Source organism: Centruroides sculpturatus, unplaced genomic scaffold (genome assembly GCF_000671375.1).
Source record: "Centruroides sculpturatus isolate CEXI.00-Female unplaced genomic scaffold, Cexi_2.0 scaffold163, whole genome shotgun sequence".
Classification (NCBI taxonomy): Eukaryota; Metazoa; Arthropoda; class Arachnida; order Scorpiones; family Buthidae; genus Centruroides; species Centruroides sculpturatus.
In genome coordinates, this window is record NW_019384360.1 from 293,409 (window position 1) to 312,269 (window position 18,861).

Genomic DNA, 18,861 nt, shown 5'->3' on the forward strand with positions numbered 1-18,861 from the left:
AGTAGTCTATTTAGTCGATGTTAAGAGAGATTTTTGTTAATTTTCAACGTTTATTTGCATAGTTTGTTACATAAAGGTTTTTTCAATTTATGTGAGTTTAAAGAGATGTCAGTGATGTTTAAAAAAGAATAAATTTAACATGAAACAGTGATTTTAAGTCTGGTTGTCTGACTCTAAGTCTGATTAGTTAGAGTGATTAAATTAACTAGGTGTATATCGTAAAATACGTTGATTTTTGTCTAAATTTTGATTTTTGATTTCTGTAAGATTTTCTTATTTTTTATTAACCCTCAATACCGAAATAATCCCGGGATCGAATAAGTATAATCCCGAAATCCCGGGATTAGAAATAAGGACCGGGATCGAATTCCCTATCCTGAACACAATGACAGCAAATGTTTACATTAGAAATGAATCCATTTTTCTGCATTCATAAACAGAATTGAGGGGGCCTGTTTCAACAGGATAATGCTCATTCTCAATTTGCAGCTGTAGCCTAACATGCTCTTCAAGATATCAATGTGTTACCCTGGATGCCAAGATCACCAGATCTTTCACCAATAGAGAATAAGTGGGACATGATTGGATGATGGATCCAGGCTCATCCACAACTAGCACCAACCATTGGTAATCTGACCCTACAAGTGCAGGAGGCATACAATGCCATCTTGTAGGATAAGCAATATCTCTAAGATTGAATGCATATGAATGTAGATGCCTGCATTCAACATGGTGGTGACTACCACAATTACCGAGATGGACACTGTTAAACTTTCATGTGGTGCTGCATGTACATTTTGAACTTATCCTTTAGAAACTTATATCAATATAATAAATCATGTAGATAAATATTCTGTGTACTTTTTGTACACCTAATATAACTCCTCCTCAGTGCTGAGATTTCCATTTCTAGCATCATATGTACAATGCCATTTTAGTAATCTTTAGAAATTCAATTTTGTTAGTATTAATTCTAATGTGCAGGAACTTTTGTTGAAATTGACAGTTTTATTAAATTAAAAAACAATCAATGAGTGCATTTAAAATTATAAAAACAAAAATTATCAGTATGGCAAGCGTTTTCCAGGTCTGTCTGCAGGTGATTTGTGTCTAACTGTTCTCTGCTACCACGAGGCTACTCTCACTAATCCTGTCTCTTGATGGCTTCTTTCAATTTTGTATCTGAGGCCCAGGGTCACAATTTAGCACTCTTAAGGCCGACCAGCTTTAATTTGACAAATCTACCAACAAAAAAGAAGAGTAAACTTGAACATCTGACTGTTGGTAGGTTAAGACTTTTATAAGAGCCAAAGTGATTGCCATGAAACAGACAGCCAGTGCCGTCACCATTAACGTGAAGCACCACCAGTTGAAGTTTGCTTACCTTAATTAAGAATACAAAACTGACACCATGGGATTTGAATGAAAAACTGAAAGAAGCCATAGAGAAACAGGGCAGTGGGAGAAGCCTTGTGGTACTGGAGAACAGGTAGATGCAAATCTCCTACAGTGGGACTTGGAAAACACTTGCTATACTGTTGAGTTTTGTATAGTATGCTACATTTTAAATGAGCTTATTGATCATATTTTAATTGAATAAAAAACTGTCAATTTCAACAGATTCCTGCTAGCATTTCAATATTGAATCCATGCAATAGACCTAATCTAATCTTCCCACAATTTTAAACTGCTTTATATTAGTGATTCCCATTTGGTAATTTATGGATCCCAGAGAATTTGTGCTAAAAATTTTGTAATATTGCTGTGTTCAGAGAAGCAAGTCCAGAAGCATAATTAAACTTAAAGTTTGTTTAATTTTATATTATGTTAAAAATAATTCCAAGTGATAAAAACTTGTAAATTTTCAAAAACTTATTTGACTAGTACTTTTGATCTTATTGGGATCAAAAGTACTAGTCACTACCAAATCTCAAATCTGAAGACAGAGGATCAAAAGTACTAATCAAATGAAATTTTTGCTAGTTTTTAAGATTAGCTCAATTAACAAGTTTAAGGATATATTTTAGGGAATTAGGGAGAACTATTTCATTAACAATGAATAATCAATTCATCTTTAACAACTTAATGAGCAATCTTTTCATTTGTGTATAGCAAAATTTGTGAAATAAATTCTTTTTTACAATATTGGTTTAATTCTTAAAGAAAAAATTTATTGAAACAAATTGGTATTTGTTTGTATTATTGGATGTGAATTCTCAAAATCATAATAAATGCCAGTACAAATTTCTCAAAGAAAATCATTTAAATTATTCTTACTTACTTAATATTAAATATAAATTTTTAAAAATCATATAAATCCACCTAAGAGGATTGAGAGTACAAAATTTATGTTCAAAGTGGCTTGCAAACAAAAATAATTTGGAACTAGTGCCCTAAATGAATTCCAAGATGAATAATTTTAACATTTAAAATTTTTATTTATTTTTACATTTTATCTTTAGCATTTCTGTTATTTAAAATATTAAGAATACTGTCAGTGGCAGATCCATGGAAAACAGCAGGCTTAAGCTCTACTGACACAAAAACAATTTAAATTTGTTTGAATGCTGAAACATTTATGATAGCAAATATGGTTTATTAGACCATCCAACTACTCATCAGGCACACATTAATAAAGGGTATAATACTTATTATTTATTCAAATATTTTTAATTTTTGAGTTAGTCCCATGCTATGCAAAATTTTCTGAAACAGCCATGTTTGAATTTTCAATTTATTTGGTTTGGTTGCTTAGCATTTTGATTGCCAATCTATTATTGCTAAAATCATTCTTCCAATGCAATTTTGATTTTGTACATTTTACCATATATTTTATTGTGTGAATTTTTCCATTTTTCTCAAAATAAATGTTCTGTTCTGTGAGGCTGCAAATATTTTTAATTCTTAATCCGGACGTCCACTATCCATTATTAACATTTATTTTCTATGATTACGTTTGTATCTGACACTGTTTCACACAATAACTCATAGGCAGTGTCCTAAAAAACCCATCACCTACGAGTTAACTTGTAGTTGGTAGTCAGCATGTTAAAGATAAGATTAATCTTATTGAAAATGCTAACTAGCATTTATTACTTATATATTTTTTATGTTATAATTTATAATTACAGAACTTAACAATTAAAGATAGACATTTTCTCTTCCTTTTTTCATAACAGCCCAAGGTGATCCACAACTTTTAGTATCATAACATGAAACTGCATCCATTTCACATGAACCAAAGTTATTATATTGTTCTTCTCAATGCATTTTCATATATTTATTTGCTAACAAAATGATTCAAATTTTAAATTATCCTGATTTAGAATGCATCCATAATTACCATATGCACTTTAATTATAAGATTCTTATAATTTTGAAATGTTTTAAAATTCACAAATCACTTATCAATATCTAAAAATAATTACTAAAGATATAAAAAACAAATGTAACAGGGAGGATAAAATTTTCCAAGTCCAGCAAATGAAGCAAGGAAAAATCTATCACTTAAAATTTTTGTTGTTATGGAAACATTTTGTTAAAAAGAAATATATTTATATATTTTTTCACCCCTTTTCTTTTTTAAATATTTTAATAGTTATTATTAAAATTCTCTCAAATCTTCTAGAATTAAAAATTATTTTTAAACAAAATTTTTTTTAATTAAATGAATTTGATGATCTACATTACAGTATTACTTGTATTACAAACTGTACAAATTTTAAGTTGAAATAATTTTAGTATGTAATACAATATGTAATTCATATCAATCTGATTACTAGATATTACTGTTTGAATGTGTGGCTCAAGACAATACAAAAAACTCAATAAAGTATTAACTTTTAACACTAAAAAAAGTAATTAATAATTACAAGATATACTGTTATACACATGAAAATGTAACTAAACTGTCAATTTTTGATGTTTCTAAATACATACTTTCTATGTCATGTATCAAAGAATATTTATTGACATATACCTTGTTTATTTATTTAGAGAATTTTATAACAATTCTACCTCAGGGCCATCCATTAATTATGTATATAGTTTAAGCAGTGGGAGTCATGAAAAGTACATTATTTTACACAATGGAGCAGGAGAGATCAAGCATTGTTTGTGTGGACTTTTTTAGTGGTATAACTGGCAAAGAAATTGTTCTTATAAGCTTACTTACTAATATGTGAATAAACTATTACTTAGAAAATGTTTGCAGAACATTTATTTATTTATTTACTTTTACAAATAAAAGGAAAAGTCCCAAAGGACAGTTGATATTCTTCCATCAACAATTAACAAATATACATAAAAAACAAAGACAATACATTGCATAAAATCAAAAATTATACAATGCATTTTTACATTTTAATAAGAATAAAACACACCTTTAAAAATCCAGCAAATAAATATTAATAAAATAAAAACGTTTTCAACTGTTTTTTAACGATCTTCCTCAGTTAACATAAAAATAGAACAACAAAATAGAACGTAAATAAGAAAATATAAATATATGTGCATTTATATTTATAATGTAATACTTAAATATACGTACATTATATTTAAGTATTACATTTTAATTTAAAACTAGTAAAATTAAAAAATAATAAATTAAAATCAAAATTATTTAAATCTCAAGAATTATATTAGATAAATGACTTTTATACACTCAGACAAAAAAAGGAGTGAACACACAAGATGAAAGATGTAGATTTTTGACAGTATTCATAAAAAGAGCCAATTGAATAAATAAAGCTGTTAAAAAATTTAAAATAAAGTAAGTGATAAAAATATTTGATAGACTCAAAAAAACAAAGGAAAACCTAACTTATCCTAGCAGTGCTAGGATTTTGAGTATATGGTAAGTTACATAATTTATTAAAAGATAGATAAATTTTATCAAGAGCTCTAGCAATCTTATCCAAAAGGAAAGGCACTACCATAGACAAAACAGATAATCCATAATCAATGCAAGACTGAAAATTAGTAAAAGGACAATAGCAAAATGCAACAATAGGAAATTCATTGAGCTAGAGTTTAGACAAGGAATCCTGATATAAGTTTCTTCACAAAATGAAAAAGATGGGAAATAGCATGTTATATAGTTTAATTTTTTTCTCTTCATTTGCCTGAAGGAGATGGTAATGCACTGTTGAAAGTACAGTACTTGTGTTAAATTTTTTGATGAAATAAAAACTTAATAACAAAAGGTTTTTTGGACACATTTTTACAAAATTTTGACACAAATTAGACAAAAATGATTATTCATTTAAACCTTACACACAGTAAAAAACTGAAACATTGCACTGGATATCCTGAAAATAGAATAATTCTGAGGAACTGGGTGACAGTTGATCTAATTGATAGATCTATAAAATATTGGAATGCATTTAATCCAGAAATAAACCAAGATTAATATTAATACAACTCTGTTTAAAAAATTATGCAAAATTTTTTATATTAATATTTAATGTATAATTGTATAGTTATATCTGTAAATATTTCTACCTCTGTTTTCTTTTTTATTGTTATTATTAGTGTTATGTTTTTTGATCACATCCCACAATATCAGCATAATAGATCAATTGCACACACTTTTGCAGTAGCACTATACCAGTTTGAATAAGGTGAATTTAAGAACATGTTTCAATCATCTGCATTACAATTGTGACTGTCTATTATATTGATGTTTACAAATTTTTATAGGACTTCACAATTATAGAAAATATAATTGTGAAGTCCATTATAGAACATATATAAAAATATGGAAAAAAACAAATATTCTTCTGACATAAGTAATTAAAGGAGAGTGAGTTTGTCAAAAGTACATCCTTTACACAACAGAAGGGAGAAGATCAAAAGTGGTTCAAAAACAGTAAACATAATTTTCAGCCCCCCAAAGAAATCTTAGTATTTTCAAAATAAAAAATAAGAAGTTACCTTTCAAATTATTTTTAATAACAACACTAATCCTATAACAATTTATACAATTATTAATTTAAAATTACCTCTGTAACATCCATTATTTTAATAGCTGCTAACTGGCCAGTTTTTGTATGACATCCCTACAAAGATCATAAATATTCAAATATTTATTAATTTATTTTAAAATAAATAAATGTATTTTATAAAATAAAAAAAAAAAACAAAAAAAAAACACTAAATTAGAAAAGTAGAGTTAGAAAGTTCAACTAGGAAGATTAATAATTAATAACTAAAGATTAAATAACTAGTAAAAAAATTATTGTAAACAATGAATTCATCAGAATTAAGATAAATATTAACTAGTAGTAGAGTAAAATTTCCATTAATTATTTCAATTAAGAGAGAAAATGAAAAAAGAATGAGATCATGCAGTTACATGATCATGTAATTGCATGATCTCATTGTTGATCACATTGATACTCATACATGCATAATCTTATCATAGCCAACATACTTGACACACTTTCTTTTAGACATAATTTGACATTTGCATCTGCAAGCACATTCACACAAATCAATTAAATATAAAATAGCATTCATGTTTTAGTTATTAAATCATTACACTTGATGACAGCATATTTATCTGTAGTAACAAATTCACTCCAAGTTCATATATTACCAAAATTCTAATCAAAATTATACACAATTCAGATAACCTAACATAATTAAATATATTTATCATATAAATTTTATACAAACAATAATAAAAAAATCCAATGATGAGTTGCATAACTTTCCTGGCTGTTATGAGATTTTATTAAAAAAAAATAACTTTTATCTCAAAATAAAACCTTGGTACTTACTCCAGCATATGATTTAATAAACACAAACATTTTTGGTCCATTTAGTAGGATAGATTTAGTAGTACAGTAGACTGATAAAGAATGTCAACAATAATTAAAATTCTTATTAACTCTGATCCCACTCAAGATACAAGATGAGACCATCCCTCTATCTTTCACTCCCTAAACTATAACCACAAAAATTTAACAGCATCAATACTCCTTATATACAAGTTACCTTGCCAAATTTTGTTTCTTAATCTTTATCCCATACAGAGATTAAACAAAATAGACATCAACACACACACACACGTCCACAGAATTTTTTCTTGTTTTTCTTACTGTTTTGGGTTTGGGAATCTCAAAACATGGAGATTTGCAAAAAAAAACAGAGGTTCAAATCTGACAATTCCAATACTCTTCTGTGTTATATATACATAACATCCAGGAAAGTAAAATAAAAAGTAACAATTATAACTTTAAATACTATATTTGCCAGAAAATATACACGGTATATGTTTTATTTAAAAAATGTATAGTAAGTACAAAAATTACAGTACTTTATTTTAATTTTAAAGGTATTTAAAATTAAAATAAAGATTAGAAAGGTATTAAACTTTTTTTAAAAATTCCTTCGGAAAATGAGGTGCATCTTATATGCCAGCAAATATGGTAATTCAAAATTACTTTTAGTCATATTATTATAATGTTAATCTAGTAAATAAATAACAAACCTTGTATACTTGTCCATAAGTACCATTTCCAACAACTTCGATTAGTTCAAAAATCCCAGCAGGATCCTTTGATAAAATAATTATTGAATCAAAAAAACACACTTTATGAACAGATATAAAAATTATAAATTAAATAAAATGCATTACATATTTAAATGAAGAATATTTATATCAAAATATTGCCAAAATAAAGATCATGAGTCATCACATTATATGTAAATATGTAGTATGATTTTTCATTGAATTTTTTTTTCTTTTAATAAACAAAAAGTCATGACATAAAAATAAATATAGCAAAACCTGTTTATCCAGCTCAAATGGGACCAGGCCCAATCTGGATAAGCAAAAAAAATTCACTAATAACAAATAATACAGTTTACACATTTTATATTTCTAATTTCTTCTCCATCATAACAATTTTAGACATCATTTTCATGGTATATACTTTACTTCACAAAAGATTGAAGGTAATGAAAACTCAGCAAAACAACAGATGGGTTGTCAAGTGAATAATAACTCGTAAGGTTACAAACGATAAACTTAATAATTGACTGTAGTGAGAAGTACAGAATTTTTATTCAACAGGGAGGTAGCAATTTTTTATAACTGAAAATCTTAAAAAAAGATTCAACAAGTAAACTCAAAGAACACACCCATAAAATGCATAACAATGATCATCATATGTGAATTCAGAGAAAATAAGTCTATTCTTGCAAACTGTAGCATTACACTCAGCAAGAATGCACTTAAGAGTTTGCTTTTTTTGCTTCTATAGGTTTTCTGTATGTCTATCTTTCTGAGACAGATATTATATTTTATAATCCAGATGAACAGGGTCCCACTGTGCTGACATAGCAACTATTAAAAATTTTTTGTTAATTGCACTTAATAATACTGTATTTATACATGTGTAGACCACATGCGTATAAAAGCCACACCCTGTTTATGAAACAATATATTTGGAAAACAATAAAAATCTTAGAATTCTGTTGAGGGACAAGAATAGAGACATAGGTACTGTATACAGAAATATAACAACACTGCAAATTTCAAACAGGAATAAAGTGATGATTAATGCTCATTGTTGAGTGCTTGCACAGTAACTGTTAAACATGGGTCGAGTGAGAGTGAGTTACAAAGCAAAGTTTAAATTGCAAGTGGTGCATTATGCGCAAGAAAATGGAAATCGAGCAGCAGGAAGGAAGTTTGTTGTAGATAAAAAAAATGCATGGTGATGATTCAAGCAAAGCACGCTCTTGAGAAAACTGCAAAATGATTGCTGATTTTGTGATGTTTTATCACAAAATCAGCAATCATTTTGCAGAAAGACTACAAAATATCCTGACCCGAAAGCAAATCTGTTGAGATATGATATGTCCATGAAATTTGGCAAAGGAATTTTCTGTATCTACTGAAATGATTCAGTTCAAAGCCAAAAGAATTGCTCAAAATATGAAAACTCCTGAAAGTGAATTTAAGGGAAGTTACAGCTGGGCAAGACTTTTTTTGGCATGACATGAGTTTGTGACTCAGTGTCAAAATTCAATGACACAGCAGCTACCTGACACCTACAAAGAGAAACTGCTTGTAAACACTTCAGAAACAAGTCCTCAGCTTAAGAAAGACACACAGCTAGGACTTAAGGGCAATAGGCAATGTTGACAAAACTCCTGTCTTCTTTGCTATGCCAAGTGACACTAGTCAATCAGGCAGGTGAAAAAGCAGTTCTGATGCAAACATCAGGAGCAGAAAAGCAGAATTTGAAAGACTCCTGATTTCTTATTCTAGGGGAATTCTGCTTTTCTTAGTCTATCAAACATGCTTAAGCCTTAATGTTAATGTTTATCTACAAAGTCAGTTTAAAAGCTTACTTAAATAAATACATGTATTCATGATTTGAAAATTTTTTTATTTTTTCACATAAATTTAAAATGATTGAAAATGCTGTCTTGTAACAAAGTAACATTTACAATGTTCTAAACAAATGTGTTCTAACATTACTGTAGAAAGATATTTTCAACAAATCCTTTAAAGTTTACAAAATGTTGAGAATACAGTGGGTGATCAGTTAATGAACATAATCCATTCCAAGACATTGTTTGTTAACCGATTATCGATTTATCATAGGCTTTTATGGGAATTTGATTAATTCATTCTGGAGATCCCAAAAAAAAAAAATAAATAAATAAATATATACATATATATATACTTTATTACTACATTTATTTATATGTAATAATAAATATACATATATACACAGTCTTGCATTTTTATTAGTCATGTTTTTTCCATTTGTGAGGGGTTAAAGAATCTGTCTAATGTCGATTGCTTTTCTCTCTTCTTCAAGATTTTTCAGAAGTAATTAATAGCATTGTAATTGTAGAGATCCGTAAGCATATTAACCTCAACCTGGTTTGGATGCCATTCTAAGACTGTCATTCTGACATCCTCCCACTTCTTCAAAAGATGCTTAATAGCAGATATCCACAAATTAATCCTAATGTCTACCTCTAATGTCAAATTACTTTATACCAATCATTTAATTAGCCATATTATAGCCCGATACTTAGGCGATCGTTTGGTGATTTAATAACAGATATTGGCATTAATCCTCTTTTTCAGAAGATATCTCACCGAGTTTCTTGGTGTTCTTCATTCAAGAGTTCTTGGCATTTTTCTGTTGTCAGATCAGTTTCCATTATGAGCTCTTCAATGTTCTTTATTTCTCAGATGTGATTTTTGTTACTCCTTAAGCTGCTTGAATCTTCTTGATAATACAGTATCTTTCTTAGATAAGATTAAACTGCAACCTACTGTAGACCTGTTTAAGCCATACTGCCCAGCAACAACAGATATCTGCCCACTCTCTACCTTTGCTATTATACTCTCACCTTTTGAAAATAAAAACTGATGCAAAACTTAACGTCTTCCATGCTCCAAAAAATTTTGAGTTGTCTGAAGACAAGGGAAGACCAATCAGTATCCATTATTTTACATTGCTTCTTCTCATATTTGTTCTGTGAGTGTTCATTATCCGATCACAGGCTTGTTGTCCAAACATAAAAATCTTTCGTGAAAGTGTTCATTATCTGATTTGTTCGTTAACCGATCACCCACTGTATTAAGAAAGTCTTTATCTTTATTGTAATCCAAGATAATCAAATAAAAACCGAAGAATACTTTAACATAAAAGAGGATTTGAATGTTATCTTTTGGAACTATAGTAAATAACTTCTGAAGATTTAAATGTTTCTATTAACATGTATTAAGACAGTAACAAACATGAATAGCACATGAATTGCATGTTTACTCCTTGAAAGTAACCTTTTTGTTTAATCACTCATGATAATGAAATTGCAGATAATGTACAGTACATTTGATTTTTACAATTTTATGTAAAAAAATTTTCTAATGTCTATTAAACTTGAATTTTTCTTGTTCTATTTTTCTTAGGAATACTTGAAGACTAAGAATAAATTAATTATTATTGTCTTCAAGCATTCCTATAACTTGTAAAACCTAATAAAAAAGCAGACAATAAAGAACAAGAAACAAAGAACATAGTGTATAAGATACCATGTACCTGTAATACAGTGAACTTCTATATAGGAGAAACTAAATGCAAATTAAGTATACGATTAAAAGAACACATTGAAGATCTCAGATATCATAGACTAAACTCCGTTTTTCATGACCATTGTTTATTAAACGGCTGTAATATAGATAAAAATAATGTTGAAATTTTATACAAAGAAAAGAATATGTATAATAGAAAATTTAAGGAAAGTGTTTCAATTTTAACAGCCAAAAACTGTATCAATGAAAATTTAAGTGTAAAAATAAATGAAAACTGATTGAAAATATTATAAAACATGCAATATATATTCATGTCGATTGTAATTGTCTGTAAAAGTTATATTGTTGTTACTATTCATAATATCTCTGTAATATGCAAATTAGTATAAAACTGCAACACAGTAAGTGATGCAGATACAGTCAAAAAACAATGTAAAAAATCGCTCATTTCAGAAATGTACATATAATTAAGTCTATACTTCCTAGTTATTGTAATAGTTGGATATTCTGAAATAAGCAAAAGATTATATGTAACAGATTTTAATGTAAAGGGAATTACTTCACTTATTGTGAGATAAGTTGTATGTGTCGATTAGGTAAAGACCTTGTATGAATAACGGATTGAATATGGATATGGTAAAAACTATACCTTGTTTTAATTCAGTTTCATTAGATATTTAGTGTAATATTTTAAATATTGTACCATTTAGTTGACTGTTGAGAGGCTTTTGCCCGAAACATGCAAGTGGCATGTATCAACTAAAAGGAGATGGAAATAAAGCCAAATGTTTATTAAAAACTCAAATTTGAGTTCGAAGTCCAATAAATTAATTATCAGAAGTAATTATGAATATTCTCTTAACAGATTTATTCAAAAATTGACCCTGTAAATTCTTTAATCTCCAAGATAATTGTTGGTTATCATTTGCAAGTATAATAGATCAAAGCTAAACAGGAAAAAGAGAAAGAGTCTATTCATTGAATCAAAAATGCATCCATGTAATATGATAAACAGATGCTGTACTTCTTAAATCATCCTACATTATACAAAAGAGGAAAAGTCCAATGTACTTAAACATAAAAGGTCCATTATGCATCTAAACTACCTTAACTCTACATTTTTAAATCATTAAATCAAAATAAATATATTGCAAGTAAACTACAAAAACAAATAAATTACAACTTATTATAAAAGTTCAATGTTTATTTTAAAAAAAAAAAAAATTTCAAGAATTATTATTATTTATTAAGAAGTTGCCTAAATTAAATTGATGCAATCAAATTATAAAATATAAAAATAATAAAATTAAATCACACAATTCTTTATATAAAGAATAGATATTAAAAAAGAAGGAAAAATAAATTTAACCAGAATTACTATTCTAGTTCTTAATATCCAAAGATATATTTCAATTTAAATAAATCTTAATATAATTTATTAATTTAAATAAATTCTCTTCAATAAATAATCTTTATAGCAATAATTTTGGAGAAGAGAGAGTGGAGAAGAATGCTGAGATGACTATCATATCATTCTTCTCCATTCTCTCTTCTCCAAAATTATATGCTATCTACTGTCAATCTTTTTAAAGTGGTTATTCGACAATAACTCAATAACCTTACAATTTCTTCCTTTTCACAGCATTGTTTGATTATTTCAAATTTTCTAGATATGAACAAAGCTTAAAACTTTATACATTAACATCTTGCATTTATCTTTTTTTTTTTTTAATAGATCTGAATGGGTTGAGTCCTGTTTTGTATTTGAGTCTGATGAAAAACTGTTTCTGAAAGAATAAATAATCATCTGTTTTCAAATACTATTTGAGTTTTTTGTCAAATGTAATATAATTATAATTTCATGTATTAATTTTATATATTATTAATTTCTTCAAAAACTATTAGTTGTTATTAATATGAATATGACTTTTAGAACAAAAATTTATTTTCCTATTTAAAGAGGCAGAATCAAATAGTCATTACACTATTTTTTTTCAATGACATTATATAAATACCGTTAAACAATTATTTATTAAAAAAACAATATATCTTAGCAAAAAGTACACAAATTTCTGAAATAACATTAAGTAAATATTTCAACAATAAACAGTAACTATTCATTTCATCTAGGATAAATCTCTTATCTGTTGAAGTTATCAAAAATAAAGGGTGTCTGAAAAGTTACTGTGCAGTGGAAAGCTTTGTTTTACGTACAATATTGCAATTTTTCCTGCAGCAAATGCCAGAAATATTCCTGAAGGCTCCAAAATCTGAGAGAGAGAGGTCTGGAGGCCTAGCAGGCCAGATTCCACAGGAGGTTATACATTTGACAAAGAACCAGAATGTCTATGAGCAAACAGTAATGCCAAATACCACTAGGTAAAAATGCATGACATACAACTTATGTTCTTGTATGCAATGCCATCCATAGGCATTGCATACAACTTTACTGTCATTACAAATTTTTCACTGCATAATAATGTTTTGGACACCCTGTATAAAACTGCACTATCATTTAATTGAATGTAAGTGATGATGAATATTTTTGATTTTGAAAAACACATTTGTATTGCACTTTAAGTACATATCTCCCTATGCATAATTATTAACTTCTCACAGAGTATCTAGAGAATATAATCCAAATAATCATTACATTTTATATCTGATGCTAAGCTATTATAACAAAAGCCCAAACCAATATAAAAGTTTTATCAAACTTTATCCCCAATGATCTTTTATAATCCAGATTTGTTTATACTTTTGTAGTAGTCGCCAACAATGGAAGGAATATATAATATTAGGAGATGTAAGATGGACTTATTACATTGTCTGTTCAATTTAACCAATACACGCAGCATATTAATGTAGTAATATATTATCATCATTCTTAATAATTACTTTGTTGTTTGTTTGTTAAAAATAGCATCAAAAATATTATCTGATCCTGCTATATCAATGAAATTAAAATGTCCAATAAAATAAATTTAAAATTTTTCAGATCGTTATTTGTAAACTAACAAAATACAAAATTAAGATACAATTAATATTGTGCCTTAATTTATATTGTTTATATATTATAACAAATTAACATCTGAAATACTAGTTTTATTCAAATAAATGCCCTAAAATAGATGCAGATCTACTATTTGAGGATTTCTGAAAACTTAAGAAAATAGTGCAAAATTAACCATAAACTACAGTGGATAGATATGTATCTATTTAAAAAACTTTAACAGAAAATGAAATAAGTAAAATGTACAATATATTGTAGGCATCATCAACAGGACAAGAGCTTTAATTTGATATCAACCATATTTTTAGCTCCAGCCATTTACTCAAACTAAGTTAAACAATCTGAAACTCTCTTTCAATTAATAAATAGATAAAATATATAAAATGTAGACCTATTTTTAAATTATTTTCTTATTACTGATTCATAGAAAGCAACAGCTGGATGGTCAAGCTGCTAAAATGGCAGCTTACCACTCCAAGGGAACCCTGGACAGGTCAAAAAACTCCAGGAATTTTTTAACTGGTGGTCCATTTGGATACATCAGGCCCCATCCCTCACCACCAGGGTGGCCATGACCGAACTCAATGGATTTGCTTAAAAAGGCCTTCTTAGTGCCCACATAGTAAAGAGGAGGGGAAAAAACCCAGTTGCCATTTCTAGTATAATTTGTTTTAAAAAAAATCAAAATTTTCATAATACTTAAATATTTTATTAACAATGATCATCATATGAGTATGTGCAAAAGAAATAATAACTAGTTACTTATCTAACCTTATGTAAAATGGGTTTTTTTTTTGAACTAACAAACAAATTGTTATGTCTTCCTAACCTGACTTTTTACTGAAGTTCAAGAATTATTCAAACAATTTTAATTTCAAGATGTTTTTATTTATATGCATTTCAGATCTAGCATTTCTGCCAATTGCTCCTCAGTAATATTTACACAAATATTTTACAATAGGTACCATCTATGACAAAGACCACACCAAGTATTCATAATCATCTAAAACCACTCTAAAATTCCACTAAACCAATTGGTTTACTGAAATTTTAGAGTATGTAGAGAACAGCAACAATCCCTGATAAGCAAGCCTCCCTGAAAAATTTCAGAAATTTTTGACAAAAATCACTGGAGTTATTAATCTTGAAAGAATGAACAAAATCGTGGCACCCACTCCCAGACATACAATCCATACATACAGAAAAAAAACCCTCAATTTTTTTGCATTTTTCATCATTTCAAGGTGTTCTAAGCCCAAAAATATAAAAATCTTGGAGAGTCATTTTTTGACCAATCACCGTATCTTTGTTATACAGGGTGGGCCAACGAAAACGAAACGGCAGAGTAATCGTGTTCGTCCAAGCAAATCGTTCGGACAGGTCGATTTTATTCTCAAGGGAGACATCTTCAGCAATAAAGTTTTTGCGATTCTGAATACAATAGACAACAAAAAATTTTAAAAACTCATTCATTTTTTATTAACTAAACAAACATTTATTTCAAATAAAGTAAGAAACATAAAAGTTATCAAGTATTCAATAAATGTTTGAATTGAGCACCACATCTCTGTCGATTCATTTCTTACTGGACGTTTATGTCCGGGGTTTGTTAGCCATAGAACCCGTTAACTAAAACTTTTCAATCAAATCCAGAACGTATTTTGCATTACAATATTTGTTTGGATAGCGTTGATTAAATAAATTTGCAGTAAGATAAGCATACTCGCAATTTCTGAAATGAAGAGTTACTATTTCTATCCTTTCAGCAATTGTGTAAACCATAACGATAAATGTAGAAAATTCATAATAAACAAATAATAATCTTAAATTCCGATAGAATCATTAAGTGGTCAAGCTTAATGTGAACACTACAAAAAAGAACATCTAAAAACAGATAACACATTATCAGCCTTAATTTTAAGATCTATTTTTTCCTTGCATATGTGGTCCAGCTTAAAAGGTTTTTTTATGTTTCTTAACAGTTTGTGTTACTTTTTTTCCGAAATAAATGTTTGTTTAGTTAATAAAAAAATGAATGAGTTTATACAAATTTTTGTCATCTGTTGTAGCCAGAATCGCAAAAACTTTATTGCAGAAGATGTCCATCCCTTGGGAATAAAATCGCCCTGTCCGAGCGATTTGCTTGGTCGAACACGATAACTCTGCTGTTTCGTTTTCGTTGGCCCACCCTGTATATAACAGCTGGGAAAGTAATAATAAAGGATAATACATAGACTTCAGATAGAACAATAATGCATATATGTTAAAAAATTATCATTTAAAAAAAATTTTAAACTCAAGGCTTAATTTAAAAATGTATTTTTCTCAAGAGAAAATGTATTTTTAACATGTATCAAAACTGATCTTTTTCAATTACAATATGTTTAACAGTACATGTTATTTTTATATTGGAGCCATGTTCTTGGAAACATAAGCATATATCAAGTCTCCATAAATAAAAGTTAAACATACTTCAATGAGAATTTCATTTTTTTTTTTTTTAATATTTCAAAAATTAAAGAATTTCAAGTTTACAAAAAGTTTTTTAAATAAAATAATAAAAAAATGAGTTTCTTTTGACATTTTCTCCCCTACTAAAAATGCAAATTCAGTCTTCAGAGAAATATTTCCTTTGATTTCTATTATTGCCAAAACTTCTAAAAATAGATAAATTTAGGTATAAATTAATTTTGATGTTAAAAACTGATCACATTGGTTGATATCTATAATCATCTCCCAATGAATAATGTGTATTTAATTAAAAACAAATTTTTGAAAATTCTCTATATGGAAAAGCAATTTATGCTAAATTTAAGCTTTCTTAATATATTTTTATACTTATTAGCATAAATGAAAAATCAAATGTCACTAATTCACACTATATTTGATAAATTTTAAAACCACAGGTTATCTTCAAGGTGTCCATATTTACACAAAAAAAAGAAAATAATTGAAATCAATAATGATAGCTTTAGAATTAATTCACACTAGCACACTGTACCATATAATTCCATCATAAAAACTTTCAAACAAACATTTTCAACCTTACTTAAAGGCCATCTTCAGGCTACATAGATTCAAATTATCAAACTGCTCAGTCAAATCTACATAGCCTGAAGATGGCCTTTAAATAAGGTTGAAAATGCTTGCGATTGAGTTTTTATGCTGGAATTTTATAGTGTAGTGCACTAGCAAATTTACAGTTTTCAAGTTTATGATAATACATGATTTATAATTAACATGTTCTAAGACTGAATATAATAACAATTCTCTTAAAATATTTGATTCTGAATATGAAGAGACTGACTCCTTGAAAATATTTCATCAAATAGAAATTGTACTTCTTAAAGCAACTGTACATAAAAGTGTGTTTGAATTAATAAACTTGTAACAATTTGTTTTTGTTAAGCTTATAAGAAATATATTATTTTTAATTTATATTATGGCAGATAAGTTTTTAAATATGACAACATTATTTATTTAAATATAATTATTATATAAATATAATAATTATTTATTGTAGCATCATCACATTGCCGAGTTGCAGTTTTTAATTATATTTTTATTTAATTTAAAATATATGCTCTCCTCCTCAAATTAGTAGTGGCTTGCCCCTGTACATCATACTTTTCCTTTAACAATACAGTTGTGCCAGTTATCTATTAACTGCTTTCAGGGGAAGTTCTGAATTGAAATAATGAGACTTCCAGTTTGCCTATACAGGGGAGATGCAAAAGTAGGTATACAGTTGAGGATCTGAGAAATACAAATGTTTGGTGTTCATTATTATTATCTTCATTATCTTTTATTAGTTCATATTCCTTATTTGTGATTTAATTTGTACATAAAAATAAATGTTTTTTCTTCCTATTTTCTCCCTGTATGTTTTTTTCCCATAACAACAACTGTATACCTACTTTTGCACCACCCTGTATATAGTTAATTGGGGCCTCCTGCCCCTAAGGTTTTCACATCTGGTCTCAAATTTTATCTACCTAACCCATTCTCAAGATTAAGGAAAGACAGATGGATGGATGACAGTGGAAATTTATAGGTCTACAATTTTTTCAAATTGCAGCCCAATTATAGAAATATATTTTGTAATAATGTTTGTCATCCTTACATGCTAACTATTAGTTATGTAGTGAAGCTGCTAATCAACTATAATATATTGACAAATACATAAATGATTCATCTCTCTCAAAAATTCACTACAAATTCATTTTGAATCTGAATAATGCCAATTTTAATTTTCTTTCTCAAAGTTAGAAGACACAAAGTTAAATATCATCAACTATTATAAAACAGATCTAGTTTACAGTAAATTGAAGTGAAAAATTCAAGAGAAACAATATAACAAATTAGAATGCAGTAATGTAAATTTTTGTATATATCAAAACCAGATGATCTCTAATGAATTAGGTTATTTTTCCACTACTATTAATAATTAAATTTAATAATTATAAATAATATTTATATTAAATAATTCAGAATATTCTGAGATGGCACCTAATATCTACTTCTAATACCAAATTATTTAGAATTTAAATATTAATAGTAGCGTAAAAATAACCAGATTCATTACAATTGTTCAGCTTTGATTAATAACATCAGGCTTTGAAATGCTTATTTTTGTATATACAGTAATACCTCAACTTACGCGAACCCGGAGTTACACAATTTTCAAATCTCGTCGATTCATCTTTTGTTTGAGCGCCACGCAACTCTTGATTACTCACTCCTTCCATACTATTGTTCATTTATTTATTCATTCATT

At 27.8% G+C, this 18,861-nt stretch overlaps 1 protein-coding gene across 1 annotated transcript in view; it reads right to left on the reverse strand.

The window, feature by feature from the left end:
• The window catches only part of LOC111640808 (misshapen-like kinase 1), a 93,568-nt gene that overhangs the window by 65,007 nt on the left and 9,700 nt on the right, over positions 1 to 18,861 (reverse strand). Inside the window, exons 2-3 of the mRNA XM_023386875.1 lie at positions 7,496 to 7,561; positions 6,003 to 6,059 (exon numbers count right to left, since the gene is read on the reverse strand). Of these exons, the coding sequence (XP_023242643.1) occupies positions 6,003 to 6,059; positions 7,496 to 7,561 (123 nt within the window). The remainder of the gene's footprint in view (positions 1 to 6,002; positions 6,060 to 7,495; positions 7,562 to 18,861) is intronic.